We start from the raw sequence: 27,011 nt of genomic DNA, 5'->3' as shown, positions 1-27,011 counted from the left end.
TGTTCCATTTTGCCAGGATGGTTTTAATATAATCATGGGCTCAAATTTAACTTCTGCGTATATCGTCCTCTTGTTAGTGAAGAAATTTTAATCCACTTACTATATATTTTGAGATAATAACAAAACAACTCTAAACATGAGGGTTGTGTGTTTGATTCCTACTTGGAGGAATAAAAAAAAATCATAGCCTCGCTCTGGTAACAAGACAAAGCGCAGGGTCGAGTTCTACTACTCGACACGTAATGCCTCCAGAATTCAGCGAAAAGTGGAGAAAGATATACTTGTATGTGTGAAGAAATATACGAAAAGTATATATATTATTTTATGTTTTGTCTTATTACAGATAAACATAATTATTTCACATTTATTGAACAACTAGCAGCCCTCTTGCGGCTTCGCCCGCTTTAACTACTGGATTATTCATGTAATGTATGTTTGCAAAGCACTTAAGATAATGTGAAAATTAATTAAACCCTAATGCAACCCGCATTTTCGTAGTTTAAATAAGGATTTTCCAATTGTTTTACACAGCAAGGATTTTTTAGTAGGTACCGTAATTTTAAATCTGTGCTACTAATCTTTTCAAGTATTTATTAAAATATATTTAAACTAGCGGACGCGCGCAGCTTCGCTTGCGTATTTAGGGGGTGAATTCTAAAAAACCATGAAACACATGTTCAATTAAATATTTTTAATAGTCAAAATTTCAAATTTTATAATAATCGGTGGCGTTTTAAAGATGTTTCCATACAAACTTTCAACCCCTTATTTGCACCCTAGGGGGGTGAATTCTGAAAACGATGAAACACGTGTTCAATTAAATACTTTTAAAAATCTAAATTTCAAATTTTATTAAAATCGGTGCCGATTTAATTTTTTTTCCATACAATCTTTGAACCAATATTTCACCCCTTTAGGGTTAAAATTTTTCAAAATCCCTTCTTAGTGGATGTCCAGATTACGAAAGTAAACTTTTGTCCAAATTCCACGTTTCTACGCACATCGGTTACGGCTGTGCGTGCGTCTTACCTCAGTCAGTGAGGACAAGTCCTTTTATATATATAGATGACTATTTTTAGATAGTTAAATGACTATTTTTAAACGGAAAAAATTATAAACAAAAACCTACCTACTAATAACTACTACAAAAAATGTGAACCCAAATATATCGCGCTTAAATAATACATTCAACTCCAATTATCCAATACGTGCAAACGCATCTAAATCTTCGTTGCTATAGAGGCAGGCGGGTTTTTTTTCGAGCTTGTGGTTAATGCTGAAGGGGGTATTCTGTCCCTGATGAAAAGCAAGCACGACGTGGCTGCCTGTGAGGAAAATTAAATAGAATGCATGAGCCGGGAATCGAACCCGGGCCGCCCGCGTGGCAGGCGAGCATTCTACCACTGAACCACCGATGCGTGTAAGGCAAGCGGGCACGGCGGACGCATGGCGAGTGGCGAGCCGTTTCGTAGCAAGGATTTTTTTGATATTGTAACAACTTCTAAAATACTTATTAAAATGAAAAACAGTAAAAGACAGTTTTGATCTACATTAAATGGCCAACGTAACTAATGTACTTATTTATATGCTGAGAGTAAGGGATAAGTGAAACTTGAGTAACATACAGCTGATGTGTCAACGGCGGTATGTGTCAACAATTAAATTCGTTTTTCTGTAAAACTATTCGCAATTTCGAAATATTGTAAAAAGCAACTTTTATCTTCGTTTAACGTAGAAAATTAATAAAGTATTTTAAAGGATAAGGATTAATACCATTATGGAAAAATATCCCTCACAATAAAAAATATATTGAAATTATTATTTTAAGACAGAAAAATGATCACTACACGTTATTCTTAAAAAATACGAATATGCCATCGCGGACTTTTTTGTAGATCTTATTAAGAGGAACAATACTTCAGTACATTTTTTTCATGTAGTACTTACCATTACAGCAGCGCATGCGCGAAAGTGTCTCAAAGGGTAGGACTTTATACACATTTATCGTATTTATGTTAATTTACACAAGAATGTATAAATAATAAACTATATATAAACCTTCTACGAAAAACACTCGACTTAATGGTGAAGACCGCATCAAAATCCGTTGGGTGGTTTAGAAGAAGAAGAGTTAGAAACAACAGACAGACACGAAAAGCGACTTTGTTTTATAAGATATAGGATAGGAAGTATACAAAATGAAATTTACATAAGTAATTGTCAAAAACTAATTTTGTAGAGCAAATAAGGTATGAAATTCGGAACACTTGGTATACGCAAACGCAAACAAATAAAAGTTGTAGATTTTATTAAAATTCATTTGAAAATATTTAAAGGTTATATATAGGTTTTATATATTACTTTTTGTCTTAGCTTGTCGATCTGTGTATCTAACCGCGCCATTGCGCCACAAGGGCCTTAAGGTTAATATTAAATATATTCGACATCAAAATTAATTCTGTAGAGCAAATATCCTTTAAATTGGTAACATTTAGACCCAAACGTGCTCCAAAAGCAACTACTCTATGAGGAACGCGAAATGCCGTTAGCTTCAATTTCCGAATCTAATATATTTCCAGGGCCGTTAGGGAATCTCATATTGCGAGGAAATAAAATACCCACAAGGCGTGTTTTAACATTAGCTTTATTACTTCCCTTTGAAAAATAATATTTAGTTTTTGTATGGGATTGGTGAGGGAGGCCGGTCCAAGGTGAATTAGTTTATATTTATATACGAGTACCTACGTGGATTAGATTTTTGGCGGAATTATAGATCCGTTTTGTGAACACATTTATTACTTTTGTTTTAGTTAGTTAAATAACCAAAGCCGCTCCTTTCACAAAATATCTTCCACCTTTTCTTTTTTAATATAATCAATTAGAAACTGAATATTTGCATGCATTACCAACTGGATCATAACGTCCTATTTCTATAATATAACTAATAATAACAAATTATTGAAAAATCATATTTGAACGATCGTTTGTTTCAAAGAGATGACTTTGATTGATTTCTCATATTCAATTTTTCATTTCGGAAAGAAGACTTTAATATTTTAAAAGTTTTTCGCATGAAAATATGAATGTTGGCATGAAATATATATTTAAAATGAAAATAAATAATAATAATAATAAGCCTTTTATTTCACATATCACTTTTTTTTTTACAACTATTGTTAGTTAGATATTAGTAGTAAAAGTAAATAATTAAATATCTTAGTAGTAAGTAAATTAGTTTGTTAGTTATTAATATTAATGTTAGATCTTGTTTTGGTGATATGGATCCCATTTTCTTGAGTATAGGCCTCCTCCATTTCGCTCCACAACTTTCTGTTTTTCCCCAGAATCATCCAATTTTTTCCAGCAGTTTTTGCTATACCGTCAGCCCACCGGCTAATTGGTCTACCAACATATCTTTTCCCAACTGGGCCCTTCCATCGTGTTGTTTGAATTGTCCATCTATTATCAATGTAACGTGATATGTGCCCAGCCCACCGCCATTTTAATATTAGGGCTTGGGTGAATGCATCCAATATATTAGTTTTTTGTCTTATCTTATGATTGTTAACTTTTTGTGTTTTTCTGACTTTCAATATATTTCTCTCCATTTTTCGCTGCGTTACGTTAATTTTTTGTTTTATTGTGTTTGTATAATTCCAGGTTTGACATCCATATAAAAGAGTGGGTGAGATGCAAGTGTCCATGATAGTTTTTTTCATTTTCATACTAAATTTACCTTTTAAAAAATCTTTAAGTGTCCAAAACTTTTTCCAAGCTAATTTAATTCTTCTTTCTATTTCTTCTTCATTACTTGTTTTTCTAAACGATATTTGTTTTCCTAAGTAAATATAGTTATCTACATATTCTATGTCAATTCCTTCTATTGTAATATCTCTCTTAAAGCTGTTTGTCGTTATTTTCGTTTTACAAGGGTTCATTTCCAAACCAACTTTGTGACTTTCTTGATTTAGAGTGTTTATCATTGTTTCTAATTCATTAGGTTGTTCAGATAATAAAACAATGTCATCAGCAAACCTAAGGTGGCTCATATACTTTCCGTCTATATAGATTCCCCCTTGTCCCCAGGTTATTCTTCTAAATACATATTCTAAAACAGAAATAAAAAGCTTTGGCGATAGAGGATCGCCCTCACCCCTCTTTGAATTTCTATCTGATTTCCCCTGTTTTCTAATTTCACTTTACTTGTGCTGTTTCTATATATGTTTTTTATTATATTTATATATGTTTTACAAACGTTGGACATTTCTAGTGCCTTCCAAATTGAACTATGGCTAATGCTGTCAAACGCCTTAGTATAGTCAATAAAAGCTATGTATAGGCTTCTATTAAACTCTCTATACTTTTCTATCAATTGTTCCAATGATTGTATGTGATCAATTGTGCTGAATCCCGAGCGAAAACCGGCTTGTTCTATAGGTTGTTGTATGTCAATATCGTGGGTTATGCGTTTTAATAGAATTGATGTAAAAAGTTTATACATAGTTGCAAGCAGACTGATGGGCCTGTAATTTACTATATCCAGTGGGTTCCCTTTTTTGTACAATAAAATAATGTCCGATGTACACCATTGCTTTGGGATGGATTCTGTGTTAAGTATCAGATTGAATAGTAGAGTAAGATGAGGTATCAGGATAGTGGCACCCAATTTTAAAGCCTCATTTGTTATACCATCAGGCCCAGGACTTCTTTCTGGTTTTAAGTGTTTAATGTTATCGTAAACCTCTTTCATACTGATTGGTTCAATCGTTATATTGGATATCATCTCATATTGTATCTTTCCTTCCACTAGTTTGTCATCACCCCTTCTTCTATATAGTTCTTTGTAAAATGTTGTCGCAAGGTTTGTCACGTCTTTCCTCGTTCTTGTTTCTTTTGAATTATGTTTGAGTTTTAGTATCCAGGGTTTCTGCATATTCAATTCTTTTACAGCTCTTTTTGTACTTCTATAATTGTTTAAATTTTTTGTAATTACATTGTGCCTGTGCTTGGCGTAGTCTTTTCTAATTGATTTATTTGTGTCTTTAAATAGTACTGTAAGTTTATTTCTTATGTTTTTGTCTTTGTTTTTAATTAAAATTAGTTCAGTGCGTTGTTTTATAAGTTCTTTCGTACTTCTGCTAAAAATAGAATTTTCTTTAACATTTCTCTTCGCGTTTTTCTTTTTTAAACTATTTAATATTATTCCTTCAAGCAAATTATAGTACATTTGTACATCGTTTTGGTTCATTGTTAGGTTTTCAATGTTAATTTTCAATTGATTAGTGTAATTTTCTATTTCTTCTGACGTTTTAAACTTACTAAATGTGGGTCTGAAAGTCGTCCTGATTTTTTTTGGCGTATTTAAAATTACTGTTGCCCTCACTAGCCTATGATCAGAAGCAAAATTTATCCTATTTAGGACTTCTATGTTTGTAACGGACTTTGGTTTGTTTGTCATTATGAAATCTATCTCATTTTTAATTTTTTGATTAGGAGAAATCCAGGTCCATCTTCTATTAACTTTCTTTTTGAAAAACGTATTCATAATTGCTAATTTGTATTCAAAGGCATATTCTATTAATTTTTCGCCCCTTTCATTTAGTTCGCCGTAACCGTATTTACCCATTATCAGATCTTCTTCTTCTTTTCGGTATCCTATTTTGTTTGGCATTTAGATCACCTATAACTATTACCAAGTCATCAGCAAGTAGATGTACTTTTTTTACATCGTTGTAGAAGGAATCTATTTCTTCTTTACTTGATCTCTCTGTGGGTGCATAAAGCTGAATTATTGACATGCTTGTTTCTTCAAATTTTAATTGCAATATTGCAACTCGCTCTGATATCCCAAGTAAGTTGGTTATATTGTTTCTGTAATTTTTCTTTATTAAAAATCCAACTCCATGATGACCCTTGCGTTTTCCTGTGTAGCATAAAATATAATCCTGATATTCTTCTATTGCCTGACCCATTCTTCGAACTTCTGACATCCCTAAAATATCAAATTCAATAGTTTCAAGGGCATAGGTTAATTGCAGGTATCGTTCTATTGATGCCAGAGATCTTACATTTAGAGTACAAATTTTTAATATATTTTTATTATGTTTTGTGTTTGTTTTGGTGGTATTTCTAATATTTGCGAGTGGAGGGTGGTAGTCTAATTTCCCACGATGACCAGTCATCTTGGGAAATGTTTTGTTAGAATTATTTTGGTTTAGTTTTTGCTTGTTCCGGTGGCTAACGTCCGTATCCTATAAAAGTTTCACTGCTGGAGAGGAGGACAGTGAGTTGCTTCTGACTCTCATTATATCAAATGCATTTTTTTTGTTATTAGTCGTAGATAATGAAGCTTGCTTTCGTGGTTTATCAGGGGATATTGTTAAATTTCGTTTACGAGTTGGTATGTTAGATGTTCCTTCCTTAATAATTAACTTGTCATAATTTATGATGGCATAGTTCCCTTTTTTCCTCTCTTCTATAAGCTTTACCTGTAACTCTTTCCTTTTTTCCTGTACTTCTTTAGGATAATCTTCGGAGGCATAAATATCTTTTAAATGTTTCTTGTCATGTCAATGTCAGTCATGAAAACATGACTTCCTTTTTTTTCCAATTATTAATAAAAGATATCAATACTGGTCTTCCTTTATTATTTTCTTTGTTAAGTTTTCCAATTCTTTGTATTATATTTATGTCTCTGTTATCAAGATTAATACTTAAATCCTTTTTTATTATTTTTACCACTTCGTCCAGCAGTTCTGATTGCGAGTGTTCTTTTTCTTCAAGTCCATAAAAAATGATGTTATTGGATTTTTTATTTTTTTCTAAATGATTAATTTTTATTTTCAACTCATTATTTTCTAATTTCAGATTTTCTAATTCTTCTTTTATAGGTTGCAATTTTCCATCTATTTGTGAGATAATGTCTTTTGTATGAATCGACATTTCTTCTTTTATCTTTTCGAAAAATTCTTCAAAATTACTCATTTTGTTTAGTTGGTATTAATAACGTATTTATTCAATTTTGTAAAAAACGAAACGTAAATTGCTTCGACGTTATGTATCTGTATTCGTATTATATTATGATGTTGGCACCAAACTGTCACTATTGTAAAAGAAGTTGAGACTTTGACAGATAACTTCATTTATTCGAAAAATATTGTTCTTTTTTCGTATATGCTACTAATTTTATAAAATTATTGCGTCACGATCAAATTTGTGTCACTATTAATAGTTTGTATACGTTTTTACGTTAATTAGCTAATTAATCACACCAATTTTGAATTTAAAAGTCAGGACACAAATATCACTTGTTGTTACGAGCACAACCGGAACCGGAAACATATAAAAATGAAAATATGTTTCTAAATTAGAAATGAAAAATAAAAGTTGGAAGTGCCTACTTACAGTTTAATCTTTAATGGTGTTGCTTTAAAAAAACTTTGCACTTTGACACCTATAGACGTGACAGGCCGTGGGTTGAGAATCCGCAGAATTCGGAGAAAGTGGGTAACAGAAGTGTTCTAATGGGAACGGAGTGTCCTAACACTAGGTACCCAAGATCCCTCTGCCTACCCTGCTTCATGCGGGGTATAGCGTGAAGCTAAAAATTAATATTTTGAATCTTAACTTGTCAAATCAATTTACTTGATAAACACTACCGCACAATTCTCAAGTAAACATTTCTAACTACACTCGCACTACTGCCTTGCGGTCTCCCTCGTACATGTGTATGTAAATTAGAATAATGATCATCTCTTTAGCAATGGTGCGCTAATGAAGGGCTCTTGTTAACTAATCTGTATCTATGTAATGATTGTGTTTACCTAAAATATATATATTTTTTATTTTGTCTGCTCTGGCCCAGGTAAGACAAAACGTGGCGATGAACTTCACAGCCTCATACGCAATGACTCGATATTGGACGGTGGGGAACGAAGTGCCTTAACATTATCCTGCTATATGCTGTGCCTGTGTCCACAATCATTTTTGAAAGCTGGTTTTGCTCCTTTTATAATATACCTACGTATAAATATATATAAATATTCTGCAAAATTCAATTGAGGCCCCTTTTTCTTATAAAAATATAGTGCATGTTACTATTCTCGTCTTACGAGATAAACCGTAGTCTCATATATTGAGCTTAAAACTACTTGTTAACAGAGTCCCTGGTTATATTTATGTACTAAGAAAAGCCGTCTAACCAAAGTGAATGTTTAATCATCTTTACCTTTTCAAAAGCTCTTTCTATGCGGATTTGTTGACTTAGCCTGATATTTTATATAGTGTTAATTCAAATCATATATATCAGGGCATGCAGAGGGAACCTGAGAAACTAATGATAAAACACTCCGTTTCTACAAGATACTTTCGTTCCCCACTCTCAGCCTAATTCTGGAGACATCGCGTGTTGTGTATGCAAGTTTAACGCCGCACTATTTTTATAGTATAAGCATTATTAAATTTCTCGAAATTCCTTTGCTTTAGTAAAGTCTACATAAACAAAGTTGCGAGCGACAACTAGAGTACGTATAATTAATTCCTTTATTTTATATATACTCATTTAAAGTTGCAACAGCGACATAAAGCAAACAAAGCCAGCTGTTTTGTTAGAAATTAGACAAAGCTCTAAAAGCTTAACTGCTATCTGTGGACAAACATTCGCGTTGAAGAGTGAAATAAATGTAAGTTGAAATCAAATAGTCAATTTATGTATTTTTCTAGCTTCACGCTGTATCCCGCACATTGCAAGGGAACCTAATGTTAAGACATTCACTTCACATTAAGATATTTCTATTCTTCATTTTCACCGAATTCTGGAGATATTGTTTGTTTAGTGGTGGCCGCGCTTCGCCTGGTTACCAGAGCGAGCCAAATTAAAATATTCAATATTTCATTTCCTCGAGTGAGAATCGAACTCACAACCCGCCACGCCTTCCGCGCCACGGTGACCTCAACATAGTTCATTTTTTTTATGTTAATTATTAGCTTGATCGGAGTTTCCCACGTATGGCATTGTATGCAGGGGGGAACCTACTGCTAAGCCACACCGTTCCCCACTTTCCGCCAAACTTACTGATTGTATGAAATGAATCGACATTACTGGGGTTGTTTGTGTTCGCGTAATGAACCGATGTGTTCAACAATACTGTGTTTACTTAATATATGTGATTGTGACGACAATGAAGAGATACACATCGATTAATTAATCTATATATCGGTTTTATCATTTTATTAATATTTCTTATATTTTGCTTCACGCTGTATCCCGCACATATCAGGGTAGACAGGGGAAACTTGGGAACCTAGTGTTAGGACACTCCGTTAATATTAATACACAACAGAGAAAAGATATTTTTTCGTTTCTCGCATTCTGTAAAATAGGCAAATATTATAATGGCGAATATCTATAATTCTTTACTAACTTATATAGAAACTTACACTATGGATGGGGGTTAATGTTGTCCGCGTCCGTAGGCAGAGCCAATTATGGCTTCAGGACTCTAGATACCCTACACGTAACCCCTGGACAGGGCCAAATAGACAACATTCACTCTGGTGGTGGTGGTGGCTCCGGCTGTGCACCACGTTCCGGTACGCAGCTATGTAGTTATATGCTAGTATGTGCTTAATAAACATTAAGTTTAATTAAATTTACATAGAAATATACCTTTATATATTGGAGAAATCTCGCAATCTCGGCTTTCGGCAAATCTTTAATTGGAAAAGACAGCTCATAACCACGACCACTCCGACAGGAGCCGAGCGTACGACTAATAACGAAAAAGTCTCAAAATTTCGAGGACGATAAAACAATAATAGAAGAGGAGAGAAGAATAGAGAAATTATCCTTTGTTCTCTTAAACGAAATCGCGAGATACAACTAGTGCAGTACAAACTGTATGTATTTAATGCGATAAATGGGATATATTAAGACAATATATAATATTGTTCTGTTAATTAATTGCGCCGGATCAGGATTTAACGTCCGTAGAGAATAGTATTGAGGAAGAAATATTGCGTTAAATCAATTATTCAATTCATTATGCGAATTGTATTAAAAGCTCGGGAAATAAGCTTGATTTGAGTATTTTCTTTGTAAGACAAAAAGAGATAATAGTGACTCAATTCACCTTTTGGGTTCTTGGTTATATATTCGTTACCAATATTGTTTTTATACTCGTCACGATTTCAAAAGGGTGGACTTCAACGCTGTGCAATGATTGATTAGGGGACAACAGTTGTGTCCTGCTAAGTGATACTTCTGAGTAAATATCTTCGGGGAGCGGAAATATATAGAACTCTCCGCACAGAGACGCTAACAACATAAATAACTTGTAACAACGTATTTATTTTATATCTGAACATTCCTAAGGCATTCATATTAATTAACTTAAAATATATAACATTGAATGATTTATACTTTGTAACGTAGTCTGTCGTGTATCTAATTGGTTCAATCAGGCCGCCTCGTCGAGGAGTAGCCGATACAGTGAAAGTTATATTATTGGTACCATTAAATCTTTACTAATACATTATATAGATGAGGTAATTGAGGCAGCTAGTATGGCGATCGCGATCATAGTTGTGTGTCATTATAAGAATCAAAATAGAATACACGTTGTATTCATACAGGTATAAAAATTCCCATTATTGAGACTGACAAACAACACACAGTCAAAATTCCTGGGTGTAAAAAGCTGCAATATATTTATATTAAGTGATGGAACTGGACTTCCTGGAAATCGGATCGAATCGATTCCTCAGCAATGCGTAAAATCAAGATCAAAGAGCAAATGACGTTGCGGGCGACAACGTTTTACTTATATGATATTGACGTCTCTCCACTGGATAGTATTTTTTCTTATAATTCAGTTATTCTGAGAATCTCCGTATCCGAGAAACAAAGGCATCATTATTAAAGTATTATTTATAGGCGAGGATAATCACACAAACACAACATACATTCTCCATATTTTTAGGCGACGCGCGTATCGGTATTGAATTTCGATTTGTTAAACTTCAGGGACTTATATATATGATAGTGTTATATATTATGTAATTATAATACTAACACATAATTAATTTATCGTCCAGACAACCTAAAACGATTAAAAATACTTCTGGAAATCCGTTTTCGATTATATTATCAAAAACAAAATATATTTTTGCAATCCAATGAACGTAGTAAATGTGTACGCGGAAATTCCTGTTTGGGATTTTTTAGTGGATTTCACAATGAAATAATTTGAATGAAATGAAAATAATAAAATATCGTTAAAACTGCTTTGGTACATATGTATATAGAGCTAAATATTTAAAACATTATCAAAATACACTATCACTACCAAAACAAAAAAGCACTGTTTTCTACATCAGGTGCTATAGAATGTTCTTGGAGTTACGATCCTGGTTACATCATCAGACCAGCCCGATGATACCATTGTATTGTCACTTAAGCTACGTAAAACTGGCAAGTTCCATGATGATTTCAAATGATTACAAGTGGTAAAAAAACAGTTTTTAAAATCTCATTACATAGTAACATAGTTTTAAGTAATAAAAACTTATTTATAATAACATTTCATTACGACCAGGCCTGTTTGTGACCGTCACTATACTATATCATACCAACCAAATAATTCTATTATATGCACCGCAAAGTGAAAAGATAAGATTCAATTAAAAGTTTTAAGTAGACCAGTAGAAATTTGGCAAGAACTTTTATAAAGGAACTTTTTGGCCATAATTCATTCATGTTAACGAGATGGTCTGGATCTATGCAAGCACGGAACGATATTTTTGTTTTATGGCCGCTGTTTTCAATATTAACTTTAAAAGTTTCAAAGTCATAACTACTCTAAAAATTGTAATATTACTTTGTTCAAGTTTGTGCATCTGGGGAATATGTTGTATGTAAGACTTCTTGGTAGCCTGTCGTAGAGAGCTACATAGTAAGTGGAGTAGCAGAGACTAATTACATATTTATTAAAAGAATTGTGGTACGTAAGAATCGTACTCTGGGTCGTTAGTAATTAATAATTGCTTGGAGACTTGGATCTCAATATATCCTTTAGTCTTCATGGAAAGAAGGAAGGGGGTGGTACACCTTTAGTACAGCTTTACACTATATCCTGCACGTCAGGCACGTTGATGGGAACTCAACACCAGAAATGAACATATTAAATATTTAATTTCCTCGAGTGAGAACTGGACTCGCAACCTGTCGTGTTTAGTCACACGTTTATGGCCTCAAAATTACATTAATGAGCAAAATTACGAGAATACAAAATTGCACTCATTAATAAGAGCACACAAGGACAAGGACGAAAAGCTCTGTAAGATTTTCTTACAAAAAATAACATAATTAAAAATAAAAAAAAAAAAAGGAAAATAAAAAAAAAAACGTTAAAAACAACTTTGTATTATCAGCTATTGAAAATCTTCTAGCACGTATCAAATATGAAAACGTGAAATTTGTAAAAAAAGCTAGATCAGTCTGAATTATCTTGCTTGTCATACACTACACGGGACAGCAAGTTGCTCGTATCGATCCCGCGGGCCGGTGGACGACGAGCTATTTTCTATTTAGATATTAGAAAAATATATGCTATTTGTGTCTAGTTTAGGTAAGTTGTCAAGTTGTCAGTACTGTCAGTAAGATATCAAAGTCAGTAATCATGTAATAGCTAATGACAAATAGTCAATAGAGGCAGTCGTGGCGCAGCGCGAGCCCCACTCAGGTAATTACTTATTTTTATTTCTCTCTGGTAACAAGACAAAGCGCGGCGTTGAGATCGGCCATTCAATGTCTCGAAAATTAGGCGGTGCGTGAAGAACAAGACAGAGTCTTAACACTAAATGTTTTTGTCCTGCATATCTTGCAGCATGGAGCTAAAAAATACAATAAGGCATACGTGTCTATTTACAACCGTGTAGAAAGTCTCCTGCGTATTCATCACGGCTCATTGAACTCGCTATCACCTTAGTGGACATCGATCCTGAAAATTATTATTATAAAAAACTAAATTGGGTCAACCCATACAGTAGGAGCTCATTATGTATTATTATTTGTTTTTTTTTTCCTTTTCGAGTGTTCTTATTAGAAATTAATGCAGGAACACTCCGTTATCTTTCCTTTTCTTTCTAGTATGTAAATATTAAATATATTGCATGTTGGGCGGCGAAAACCAAAGTCGCGTCTTTTATTCGAATCCGCTACATTTGAGGTCAGTTCGGATTGTCGTAGCGCAGCGGCAGGTCGCGTCGTCACTGTAAATGCAATGGTTGATGGAGGAATGAGTTCAATTCATTTCCCGCGCTCTGGTAACAAGACAAAAAGTGCCGCGTCGAGTACCCCCACTCTACTCCGTCTTGAAAATTGAGCGGAAAGTGTAGAACGGAGTGTCGTAACACAAGCCCCCCTCTGCCTTCCCTGTAATTTGCGGGATACAGTGTGAATCTATAAAAAAATCAATTTAGGTCAGTTCTCACATCAGCTTCGGCCTGGTATTTGTAAGATAGGGTTTTTCTAGTTTCTGAAGCACGACACGTCGCGTTCCCCACATAAAAGTTACTTATACTGTGACCTTCCAATACCAATAACCATCGAAGGCGAGATCTGTTTCAGTATTACTCCCTTCGTTCTTATAAAGTAAGGGATAGAGCCTATTTCATGGAATGACTTGTCTTTTACCAGAGGGTTCCAGCATAAAAGTAATTTATATATATTTCAATAGATATACATAAATCACGAATGACGTGTAGTGCCTAGTGGATTATAGAGATCGATTGTGATAGGGTCGTAAGTTCAAGTTTTGTATTATTTCACCTGTTTATATAAAAAGTTTGTATTTTTTTTTAAAAAGTTAGATTCGCTCATCCTGTACTACGGAGGAGGACGTTCCGTAGGTTCCTGTTGTTGATTGTTTGTTTTGTTGCATGTATGTTACGCGGTTACTCCGCCAATTATGGATGTTTTTGATGATTCTTTTTTTGTATGCTAGATCATGTGGTGAGGATTTCCTAAATTAAATAATTATGACCATTGGCTTCAGCTTATTGTGAAATATTTAAAAAAATCGAATTACAATGTTATTAATACGCGTTGCGTATCGGAACTCAACGCTTTCTTTCAAGAAAGGACTATAATTAAAGTGTAATCATTCCTCCAAATGATCGAACCGACTACCATCGTGTCAGACGTTGCTCCATTGCGTACATCGTAATAAGTATTATTAATATATATAATTGACTCTTTCCTAATTATCTATATGGCGGCTAATTTATAAAGATAAATACATCCAATGTATCAAGAATACCGGTCATCTTTCACTCCGACCGAGCTACACGCGATGGTAATTAATTACATCTGCAAAGGAGAGATAATATTTGGCCGACTTACCGAAAGTATGAGGGGTGGAGCTTATAGAAGCAGGTTCGACTTCTGCAATATGTTTTTAAAAAAAATTAGTGCTTTAAAAAAAATTAGTGCTTACAAGGCCATATTTATGTGTTCGATCCCGAATCAGGAGAAATTTGATTTGCCAGAAAATAACTCATTTTTTATCGGCAGAGAGTGGGGGACGGAATGTCTTATGAATGTGGAACATATGGTTGCACCAGTCTACCCTGATACACGTGGGATAAAGTATAAAACATAAAAAAGTATGGTCAATTATTTATTTTACTTAAAAATAGTTCGAGAATTATTTTTGTGTTGTATAATCCATTCATTGAGGACGGTTATATTATATAGATAGCGATTTGCCATGAGCAAGGAAATACAAATAATACGTTCCTCGAGTAGGAATCGTACCCGCTACCGTCGCGCTTACAATCAAACACAACTTCTAGTTACTTCCGTACGACCTACATGGTCAGAAGCCTGAAATAAAAGACAGTATTGAAATAAACAGGTAGGCTCTTAACTATATAAACCATGTGCTCAATAACAATATGTACCGTTTTTTGCCAGTAACGTATTGATGATAAGCTATGAGGTGTGAGTCAACATCGTCCGCAGTGACGGTGCTCAACAGTTATCGCTGTGTCCACTCCATTGCTCTCGATTAAGCCTTTTAACGATGAGATGCGAACTGATACCTGCGGCTTCACTCTCATAGTCGAAGTCATTCTTACCATCCAAGGTAACTCTGAGCATAGGTAATATGGGTTACATCGCAATTTTTAACGTGATATAACATAGCGTAAGGCTTTCTCGATATATTCAATTTGATAGAGTAGTTTCTGAGATAAGAGTCATCGACGTTGAGTTCTAAAATAACAAAGTGATCGTCGACTTTGATGCCCCTTTTATTTTGATGCCCGGTGCGGCTTAAAGGACTTGATGCCCTTTAAAATGGTATAAAGTCTAAAAAACAAAGAAAAAACACACTAATCGTCGACTTTGATGCCCTTTTCCTGTTGATGCCCGGTGCGACCGCACCGCTCACACCCCCCTAGCTACGCCACTGGTTTCATTAAATGCACTGATACTTCCATTAACGCTTTCTCTTAACCGAAATTTGACACTTCTAAGCTGACACTTACAAATAATAGGCGTGCCACTTCAAACTATATCAAAGTACTCTATCTAGAGTAGCCATATCGTTTACTAGTATAAAATATTGTATGAATACTAGCGACCAGCCCGCGGCTTCACCCACTTGAAATACAAAATCATTTATTTAATAATACGAATAGCTTTTATGTACTAATATTTACTTGCAGTGTGCTTTTAATAATTTTTCAATAAATGAGATAATATTACCGTAATTTCCTATAAATTAATAAGAAGTTACGGTGAATTATAGGATATTAATTAATATCCTAAATATATACGAGTATAACTGTTGCGTTTTTTTCTAAATAATGAAATGTATAAAAATGACTTAATTTTAAATAACCTAATTTTGAGCATTTCTATAAGGGCAGTTCAGTAGGACTGTGCAGAGATTATCTCTTTCATTTATGTTGGATAACACACTACTTCGTTCGTCTACATTTGTGACTAAAATTTTGTTTCATTTTAGAAATTCATACGATAACAGTAGAGTTAGCTTTGTAGATAGTTGTTGCGAGTTTTGAATGTATTCACACTAGTAACATTTCAAAATGTCAAGGAAATAATGTAATGTTAACTATACGCCATCATGGAAAAGTTGGTCGTTAGTAACCAGTGGTTGCAAGTTCAATTTCTATTCGGAAGAAATAATATTTATATTTTTTTTATTTCTCTGGACTACCACAAAGTGCAGCATTGAGTTCAACACACGCTGTCTCTAAAATTATTGTAAAGTGTAGAAATTGGGTGTGTACAATACTTGATCTTTTGTGCATACCTCCTCGTCATAATCGAAGGAGTCTTGGAAACAGTATTCACAATCTTAAGCAACGGTTTCTATTTAAAATGTACCTACCGGGAAAATTGTATAAGAAAAGGAACATAAACTATCAACATACTAGAACGTTTCAATTACACGAAAATGTGTTGAATCCATTACTTGTGACATAGACAGCGAAACCAGGTCAAAAGTCATTCGTAACCAACATACATATGTTTGCCAAAATGCTACAACACCTAGGTGCTTCCCATCATACTGTTCTAGTAATGCTGTATCCCAGCAGTTGTCGTCAAATTTTATGCTTTAATTTTGGCAGCCAAATGGTGTAATGTAGTTTTTAGCGATTTACACGACTGCACTATCGTGGGAAGTTAAATTGCAAATTTTATAGCTCATCGCATTTCTTAATAGGAACCGAGTGTCTATGTCTAGTGTTCCCACTATTATGTGCGGGATACATCTTGAAGCTGAAAGTAAGAAAGTAAGATCACCGAACAGATCACAGAAGTACCAAATATTATATTTCTTTAACAAGAAATCTGATTCCCGAATTCCGTAGCGGAAGACTGACATAACTGACACTTTGTAAATTGACCACCTCAAAAGTTTTTGTATAATTTAAATTATAAGACAATCTAAAGTCTAAGCTTTGATTGATTAATGTATTTTAATTTTTACATAAATTAAGGTAAAACTTTGGTAAAATGCGTTAAAATAATCAATCTTAAAAACTTTTCCTAATACGTAAATTCATGTTTTAATAACAAATAAAGTAAAAACTGGCCAAGTGCGAGTTGGACTGGCGCACGAAGAATTAAAAAAATGGTGACCCCCACTAATCCCTCTTAAATATATATTTTATTCTATTTTTTAGTATATGTTGTAATAGCACCATCTGTGAAAATTTTAACTATCACGGTTCAGTTACAGACAGACTACAGTGATGTCAGGCGGACGGACAGTGAAGTCTTAGTAATTGGGTCCCATTTTACACTTTGGGGACGGAACCCTAATAAAAAAGTGCTACTTGTAGGTAAGTGGTAGGTATTCCACACCTAGAGACCTCCAGGTGTGGAGTACCGACCATATTTTATTTTTAAAATGAGTATTATTTTTTTTAAAAAAAGAAAGGTACTGCAGGATAGCTTCAATTCGTTCTTATTTTACGTCCCAGCAATTAGGTTTTAAAATGTAGGCGTATCTCTAGTCAAGTGAGATAAAGTGAGTAAAGTTTGGTTCTGCTATCAAAAATGAAATGTTGCTAAATGGGCGGAAAATGGAAATCAAAATGATTTGTTGTTCGGTTCGTTATGTATCTCAAACACAGGTAATATATATAAAAATCATTTAATATTATTTATCAAGCTAAATTTAAATAGTTTAATACGGCGTTGAGTTCCGCTATTTAATACGCAATACGTCGGGTTTGAATGTAAAGTGGAGAACGGACTGTCTTAACATTATGTTCTCTCTGCCTATGCCTATGTCTTAAAAGCACTTTAGAATCATTAAGTTATAACTTAATTGAAGAAAGAAAGCCTCGTTTTGATTAGTATCAGTTTCATGAACATGACGCAAACTTAAATTTTCGTAAATTATTAAAAATCGATGATGGAACAATGTTTTCGAATAACAGAGCAATATCAGTTACAGTATTGAAAGGGATTCACTTGGATATGAATTTAATACGGCCATTATGCCAAAACTTCCAGCAAAATTGCCTCATATTAAATTTCACAAACAAAGAAATGGGCTGTTTTCCGACTTCAATCAAGAGAGATATACCTATTGTTTTTTAGCTTTGACTGTATGCTGTATTCCATATGTAACAGGGTAGGCAGAGGGAACCTAGTGTTGATGCACCTTATTCACCACATTCCGCCAAATTTTCAAGAAAAATCGACTGGTTGTGGGTTCGGTCCCCACTCCCCCGAGTGAATAAATATAATAAAATATTTATTTAAATTTATCTTTTCATTTCGTTTTCGCTCTGGTGCCAAGGCAAAGCGCGGCGTTGAGTTCCGCTACTTAACACGCAATACCTCCTGAAAGTGGGGAACGGAGTGTCTTAACACTTTGTTCCCTCTGCCTAACCTGCTGTGTGCAGGATACAGCGTGAAGCTGTGATTGACTGACATAACTTACATGGAGCAGTTTCTTAAATATGACTGCTAAATTACGTGGGTTACCTTCACACAATAGATGTATTGAAGGCATTTGAACTAAACTCATATCGTTTACTATAGACATTGCAATTTCTGGTCTTACAATACGCTGCACATCGAGCACCTTCGATATGCCGCTGCACATGTATGCCAAGTTGTAAACTTTGTGAATCAATTTGTAGGTACCGTCAAGTTGGCAATTTGAACTTGGCCCTACCGTGGCGTGGGTGCAACTCTCTTGGTACTTGTTGCTTTAGTCTGTAACATAGTTCTCTTAGTTTAATTATATTAAAAGATTTTAATAATTCAGCTCTTAATTCAGAATAGGATTGTCATGTAATCATGGTTTGTGTAACGTTAATGAGGTACTACCCTAGTGTCTTATTTCTGATTGAGTCACTTATTAATAAATAATTATAATCATTGTTGAGAGTGTAATAAAAAAAACGAAAATGTGCGCGATAGTTTAATCTTAATCTTAATATATAACACCGGAACAGAGCGACTTCACTAGGTTCTCAGGTTCCCTCTGCGTTGCGTGGGCTACAACGGAACTTGAACGGAACGGCTACTAATAAACTTTTAATTACATAACTGGTCATCGTGGCTCAATCAAAGCGTCTGAAACGACAAAAACTTTATGCGTACTATGTAGGACATTTCTCTAGCTACCCAAAAAATCCAACGAAATTGTAATTAACACAAAAATACTGAATCGAGGTCCAAATGTCCAAATAGGTTTCGAAGCGAAAGATAAAAAGTTTGGTAGCGCCAGACTAATGCTTTACATTTAGTATCCATTCATTTGCTGTTCCAGTTTTAATACAATACTGTGAAAGTAGAGCAGTGTGGAGTACGCATTACAATAGTTTTATAGATTGAGCTCATGTTTTTGAGTGTTTAAGTAATTTTTTGAATTTTAAGTCGTATTTGAGTGAAAAGCTCACCACTACTACGTGCATCAGACCGTTCTGACTTGGTCACTATTGCATAAATATAAAAAAATATTTATTTGTAATTTTATGAATTACAAGCTGACGTAGAAGATAAAAGTATTGATTGATTTGTAAACTGTGTATATAAATAAAACTGTATATAATTGAAAAAGGTATATAATTAAAAATATTTTTTTGTAATAAGCAGTTGCACGCTTTTTTGAGGAGGAAAGGAAAAGAGAAGAAAGCTAGTGTAAAAACGACCCCTATCCTCTCCTAGATTCCTGGTCTTAACGTTCAATTCAAATATGAAATATGAACATAGCCGTTCTCTAAGTTTTTAGTCTATACTAGCCACTGGTCATCAACTTTCAGTTAATAATAGATTGCTAAAGTCTTTGTAGGTTGGACCTGGCTGTGCTATTACGTCTACGGGCAGGTCGATACAGCCAAGTAGGTATATCGATTTCATGAAACGACTCTGTTATTAAAGATGTCCACATTGCCTAAACATGATACGAGCTCTATAGCTCAAGTTTAATTTGCAAGTAATATATAATTTTGTTATCCCACGTTCCTTTAGAAATTGACGAAATTTCTCTCATGTTCATTTTAGCTTTCTAATTCAAGCGGAATCCGTTGTGCGTTGTATGTCGATCGTTCAGTTAGTAGAGGGAGAAAATATATGCATACCTACCTTATACAAATGTGCACGGATGTGACGCAATTGTTGTAATTTTCAACTTTATTGAAGGTAAATATATTCTATAATAAATATTACAGTATTGTGTAGTTATTTATAGTATTAGATAAGAATGATGACCACCCGTCATGTACGAAGAAGTTAGCGACAGTAGACGAGCCAAAAGTATTCCATATATTTATAAACGAGATACTAAATAGGAACGCAGATAAATAAAAAAAAACGGAAAAGCACTTCTTTTCCGTAAGTAATATTTCTCATATCATATTAAGTCATCTTTGCCTACTATAAATAAGGTGGATATATTTCCTATTCTAATTTCCTAAAAATTCTTTACAAGATGACCAGAGCAAGATAATCTTAGAAGTCTTTAAAACTTCTAAGAACCTGCGATCAATTACATAAGAGTATGTATGTTTATCCACAAATCTCTCAGAAACTAATAGTAATACTAATATAGTAATGATATGACTGTTTTTGATTTATTTGAGGTTAAGTAGTTTTTGGAACATAAGTAGTCATGGGAAAAGGAACATGCACAATATATATGTTCATAGATAAGCACAGGTTTATAGTAAAAGGACTTCAAACATCTCTTTATCAGACTCCAGCGTGACACTCCTCGGGGACACGTGTTGATTTTCAAACGTAAACTTTTATAGGACATATGTATGTACATATAAACTTTTGCTAGCAATATTTCTTAGATTCTACATAAGAGAATCCAAGTTTTGTTCTTTAAAAACAAGAAATTGTGAAAAGAATGTAGTCTTAGCAGGCGAAGTAACTCTTTATGCTCATACAATAATATATTTGTCTTGAAAGTAAAATAGAAGTATATATTTTTTATTTTGACGTGATAACGTCTTATAAATCGATGAACCCCTGTCGCACCCACGAAAAGTATTACTCATTGTCACGTTCCGCCCGAGCTGAGTGTGCAAGCGAAAGCGCGGGACAAGCGATAGAGAGGCACGATCGGCCTGAGCGTTCGCATTGTGACGCATTGTAATTAAATAGCACATTGTTACTTGTAATTTAAACAGAATTAATCTGAACAATTGCAATAATATATCGAAAAAGTTGAAATTTTCAATTGGAAATTTTCATAATAATAATTCAATTCAATTCATAAAAATATGAAATTTTTCCTAATTATTTTCTTAAAGACTTTATCACGTAAAATAATCGCCCGTGAGCCGTTTTTACAGACAACAAGTTTTAGCGGCTTGAGTTCCAACACCCAAAACGCAATTTTTAATTCAACTGTAAAATGAACGGAATCTTAACACTAGGTAAAATAAAAACCTAACAAAAATAAAAAATATATACATTTATAGATACGAGAAATTAGTTTGTATATAGGTACGTGCGTGGAACGTACACGTACATTATTTGTGAAGTTGAACACTTAATAGTTTGTATGGCTAAAGTAACGATCGAGCGAGAAACTTTTAACAATACTCAATTCACGTTACAATTGAAATCCTTCCAATAAATACAACAACAAAACTATCAACTTTATTTTTCAGTGCAAAATTTTGCTTCGCACTTTATATAAAAAGACATATATCACTCAATTGCACTTATTACATATTTTCACTTTTTGAAATACACTAGGAGAGTCTTTCCGCATACATTGACTATATTATTTTTAGCTTCACATTTTATCCCCCTCATAACAAGATAGACAGAAGTTCCTAACTTTCCACCGATTTATTTTTATTGGCTGGCGGAGTTTAACTCCGCGCTTTACCTCATTACTGCTTGTAGCAAAGTGGTGTTGTCATTAAACATGGTTGACATTCTGTCGATATAGTTAGTCAGTTGAGGTAGTCGAACCCACTATGAAGAGATACACAGATAGCTGGTACTACCGTCAAAGTAAGAATGAAGTGGTCTCGTATCATAACTTTTTCTACGAAAGTTAGCCTTTACATCGACACATGTATATATAAGTGCTATTAAAGATTATAACGTTAAGGGAGTAGAGGCGGCGTGTAATTTGATAAGCTTAGTGGATTAACTTGGCTTTTATGTTGGTTTCCCCGTATTTTGTGTTCAAATCCACCTTTTATGCAATGCGACGTAAAAATATCCACATTTATACTATACTAGCGGACGCGCGCAGCTTCGCTTACGTAATTAGGGGCGAATTCTAATAAACCACGAAACATGTGTTCAATGAAATATTTTTAAGAGTCTTAATTTCAAATTTTATAAAAATCGGTGGCGATTTAAAGATTTTTCCATACAAACTTTCAACCCCTTATTTGCACCCTTAGGGGAAGAATTCTAGAAAACCATGAAACATATTTTCAATTAAATACTTTTAAGAGTCTGAATTTCAAATTTTATAAAAATTGGTTCCGATTTAGAAAAAATCTATACAAAATTACAACCCCTTATTTGCACCCTTAGGGGGAAAATTCTAGAAAACGATGAATCACGTGTTCAATTAAATACTTTTAAAAATCTAAATTTCAAATTTTATAGAAATCGGTGCCGATTTAATTTTTTTTCCGTACAAACTTTGAACCCCTATTTCACCCCTTTAGTGTAATTTTTTTTCAAAATCCCTTCTTAGTGGATGTCCAGATTACTAAAGGAAACATCTGTCCAAATTTGACGTTTCTACGCACAGCGGTTACAGTTGTGCGTGCGTCTTACCTCAGTCAGTGAGGACAAGTCCTTTTATATATATTATACTAGCGGACGCGCGCAGCTTCGCTTGCGTAATTAGGGGTGAATTCTAATAAACCACGAAACATGTGTTCAATGAAATATTTTTAAGAGTCTAAATTTCAAATTTTATAAAAATCGGTGGCGATTTAAAGATTTTTCCATACAAACTTTTAACCCCTTATTTGCACCCTTAGGGGGTGAATTCTAGAAAATCATGAAACACATGTTCAATTAAATATTTTTAGGAGTCTAAATTTAAAATTTTATAATAATCGGTGGCGTTTTAAAGATCTTTCCATACAAACTTTCAACCCCTTATTTGCACCCTTAGGGGAAGAATTCTAGAAAACCATGAAACATGTGTTCAATTAAATACTTTTAAGAGTCTGAATTTCAAATTTTATAAAAATTGGTGTCGATTTAAAAAAAAATCTATACAAACTTTCAACCCCTTATTTGCACCCTTAGGGGGAGAATGCTAGAAAACGACGAAACACGTGTTCAATTAAATACTTTTAAAAATCTAAATTTCAAATTTTATAAAAATCAGTGAAGATTTAATTTTTTTTCCATACAAACTTTCAAACCCTATTTCACCCCTTTAGGCTAAAAATTTCTCAAAATCCCTTCTTAGTGGATGTCCAGATTACGAAAGTAAACATCTGTCATGTTTCTACGCACAGCGGTTACGGCTGTGCGCGCGTCTTACCTCAGTCAGTGAGGACAAGTCCTTTTATATATATAGATTAATATAAGGTTTTAAGTCCATCGTGGCGCAATGGCATTAACTCTAAACGCACCGTTGGTGCAACCCCATTCGAGGGTATTATTATTCTTAAATTTAACAAGCCGAGGAAGAAAAGTGCATCTTTCAGTTCTGCTACTACGCTTTGAATTCGGGCAGAATGGGGGAAACAGAGTGTCTTGGCATTCTACTCTCTCTACTTACTTATCAGTAACCATATATTGATTTTTTGAATCCGCCCCATCGAATGATATATCTTTTTGATTAAAATATCTAATATTAAGATATTCTAGACAACGTATTATAATGGCTAATGCACAGTGGAGTACAGTATGCATTAGATCAATCTATTATCAAAATCTATCATCGATTTATGTAAGTTTTATAATCTTTCTTATCAGCGTTGTCAATTTAGATGGTTTCATAAAACTTCCGCATTCTTACCCTCCTCCATTCAATCCTCTATAACCCTCCCTTCCCACAAAAAATCCACTTAGAACCTACATATACCTTGGTACATTTATAGTGAGAAACCAAAAGATTTATCTGTACCTACAGTATATGAGAACCGTCCAAGTGCGAAATAGCTAGGATCATAGAACGGTTGACACCGAGTTATTTATTTGCTTTAACATTTTATGAGACGTGATGCTTATAGTTTATTGTTTCAAAAAGAAAATAACTGAGAATGAGAATGTGAACTACAAAATAAGTAAATAGTGTTTAGGTTATACAGATTTAATTACTCTATAAAGGCCTAATACAATTAAAACATATTTTTTATCAGCTTCACGCTGTATCCCCCACACAGCAGGGTAGGCAGAGGGAACCTAGAGTTAAGTGAGTTTCCCATCTTCTGCTGAATTCTGGAGGCAATGCGTGGTGAGTGCGCTTTTTTACATTTTTTTCCCAAAAATGAAAAACTTTTTTTTCATCCATAGTCTAATATACATATATATTATTTATTATTGAGCCCGAACAGAGAGATTAGCCCCGATTTGTGAACGCTTCGACACCTAAAACAAATAAACGGTCTTTTATTTTCTGCACCAAAAAAATGAAAAATAATTAAATACTTGTTCCGTTAAGACTAGTCGAAATATATAAATTGAATAGTAAACGACATTAAGGTTAAATTAAAATTTATTTAGTGTAAGGTGAGCTGTTAAGTTAACACACACACAACGTAGACGAAACTACTAAATTAAGAATCCTAATATCCTCCGTAAGCCTCAAAATTCCTACGGCCTCAGGAAAAAGTTGTTTAAAAGGAGGTTATCTATCTTACACCAAAGGTCTACGCAAACAAACTCGCGAACGACGGCTAGTACTAAATATGTATAGTGTTAGCAAATTCGTGTAAAAGAGGTTAGATGATAGATATAAATGAAAAAGACTAAAAAAAGCAATGGAATTGCGTCAATCGCGGCCATTGCTTGAAAACATATAGACGATGTGTGTTTTTATTTTGTTTTTAAAAACGTTAACCGCTTCCTATTTGTAACAATAGGACCTCATGGAGTATATACGTCACAACATAAACAATTGTTTCGACTATACTTTAATTACAAGGCAGCCATATAATATTTGTTGAGATTGTGCCCTCGTTGGGGTATCTGCGTCATTTATCTAATACATGTATACCTTTTGTTGGTAACTAAAATAGTGACTGATTGTAGATATAGATAAACAGATAAGTGCTATTTGAATTTGCTTTTGATTGCCTAATATATCTGAGGCATTTTAGGAGAAAGTGTTTAGAATTGTATAACTCTATTCTTCACTAAGAATTACTGGTTGGATGGACGAACCAAATTTGTAGCTTTCAACGTGAAGCTTAAAAATGTATTTATTATTATATTTTGCCCTCACTTTTTATCCCGCATACAGCTGGGTAAAGAGAAACAATCTAGTGTTAAGAAACTCTGTTCCTTACTTTCCGCCCAATTAGCGATTTGCATAAAAAAATTAAGTGCTCAGTGGCGGAATTTAACGCCGCGCTTTCTTTTGTCACCAGAGCAAAGAAATGAAAATATTAAATATTTAATTTCATTGAGTGGGATTCGAACAGAGAAACTGTCGTGTTTACAGTCGCACGTTTGTACCCCTGGACTGCGCCACGACAGACTTCAGTGTTGAACAATTAATAACTTAAAAATCTAAATCAAATATTCTTAATTTAATCAATCCATTACATACAGTTTTAGATCAAGACAATTAAAAATGTCAGTACTTTCATTACTACAGGATCCTTCCTCAGGTCCGGAAGGCAGTCCTGCTGGGAAAAGCTGGCAAAACTTTAACAACTCATAAAGCTTTGCGGTGATAAAATTATTTAGATGTCCCCAATTTTTCTCCTTTTATGCAATAAAAGTGTATATTTTATCATTTTGAAAGTAATGTCGTAGATATTCCTATTAGGCTTACGTTAGAGGGCCATTATGATAGCGTCTCAAGTTGTAAGAAAAGAGTGGAATGACATATTATGACAGTCCTAAGTTTAGGGTCCTATAACAAACATTTTTTTTGCTTGACTCTGTATCCCGCTTGTACCAATGTAGATGGTGGGACCCTAGTGTTAAGACACTCCGTTCTGCAGTGATCTCGACTTAATACCTACCATACCTTCAGAAAAACTAGGCAAATATTTATAATGTACTATGTTCTAATGCAAAAAGCTAGCAGTCAAAACTCACATTTGATTAAACATACTTAGCTAATAAAAATGTTAAATCTGTTTTGAATGGTTTGGTTACAAAAACAAGATTAATCGTATAATAAGGGTGTATTTGGCAGTACTGGGTGCTGCCAAAATATCTATATGCGGTATCACCCAAAGAGATAAAGTACCTGGAGTTACGTCCATCGCGTCTGCAATCGGGCACTATTCCTCTGCGCTCCGACGGTCTCCAGTTATTTCTCTACCCATCTTGCTTCCATACAATATTTTTCTAATATTACTACAATATTTATCTAATATTACTATGCTAAGGGTGCACCCAGGGTGCAGTTGACAACGTAGAGTATCTACTGGACAAGCAAATTCATTTTAAGTTCAATTATCACATAAGCATAATGAGGAAAATATATATAATTTCTAAAATAGAAAACGCTTATATCTTGAACCAGGGCCGTAACTTATAACAGCTGGATCATTAGCGCGTCGACGATTGGTATCAATTATGACCCGCCAGCTCCGAGCACCGTCGTTTTGGTGATAATGATGATGGTAATGTACGCAAATGTATTATCTTTTCATATAAACTGAATTGTCAGGATCTATAAACAGTATAGTCGTCACCAGCGACTTTTTTGCGTGAACTATAAATGCATACAATTAAAAATCTCGATTTTTCCTGTTCCCGTAGGAATTTCGAGACATCATTTTTAGGTCGGCAACACACCTGTAGCTCCTCTGATGTTGCACGGGGTCGT

At 34.0% G+C, this 27,011-nt stretch overlaps 2 protein-coding genes across 4 annotated transcripts in view; both read right to left on the bottom strand.

Annotated features, from left to right (window-relative positions):
• Oamb (Octopamine receptor in mushroom bodies) overlaps nt 1-27,011 on the bottom strand; it is an 84,844-nt gene that overhangs the window by 45,711 nt on the left and 12,122 nt on the right. The window lies entirely within an intron of this gene.
• LOC146528213 (protein CFDP2-like) lies at nt 5,619-5,990 on the bottom strand. The gene has a single exon (XM_085202777.1). It carries the CDS (start codon nt 5,988-5,990, stop codon nt 5,619-5,621), a length of 372 nt encoding a protein of 123 aa, XP_085058903.1.

The sequence above is a fragment of the Heliconius melpomene genome, chromosome 19 (assembly GCF_056956725.1).
Source record: "Heliconius melpomene rosina isolate 202511_hmr_F chromosome 19, ASM5695672v1, whole genome shotgun sequence".
In the NCBI taxonomy this organism is placed as follows: Eukaryota; Metazoa; Arthropoda; class Insecta; order Lepidoptera; family Nymphalidae; genus Heliconius; species Heliconius melpomene.
Note: the sequence above shows the minus strand (reverse complement) of the source record. Positions and strands in the feature narration are given on the sequence as shown.

Coding starts and splice junctions, on each gene's coding strand:
- LOC146528213 (XM_085202777.1), bottom strand. CDS start 5,990: ATGTCAGAAGTTCGAAGAATGGGTCAGGCAATAGAAGAATATCAGGAT.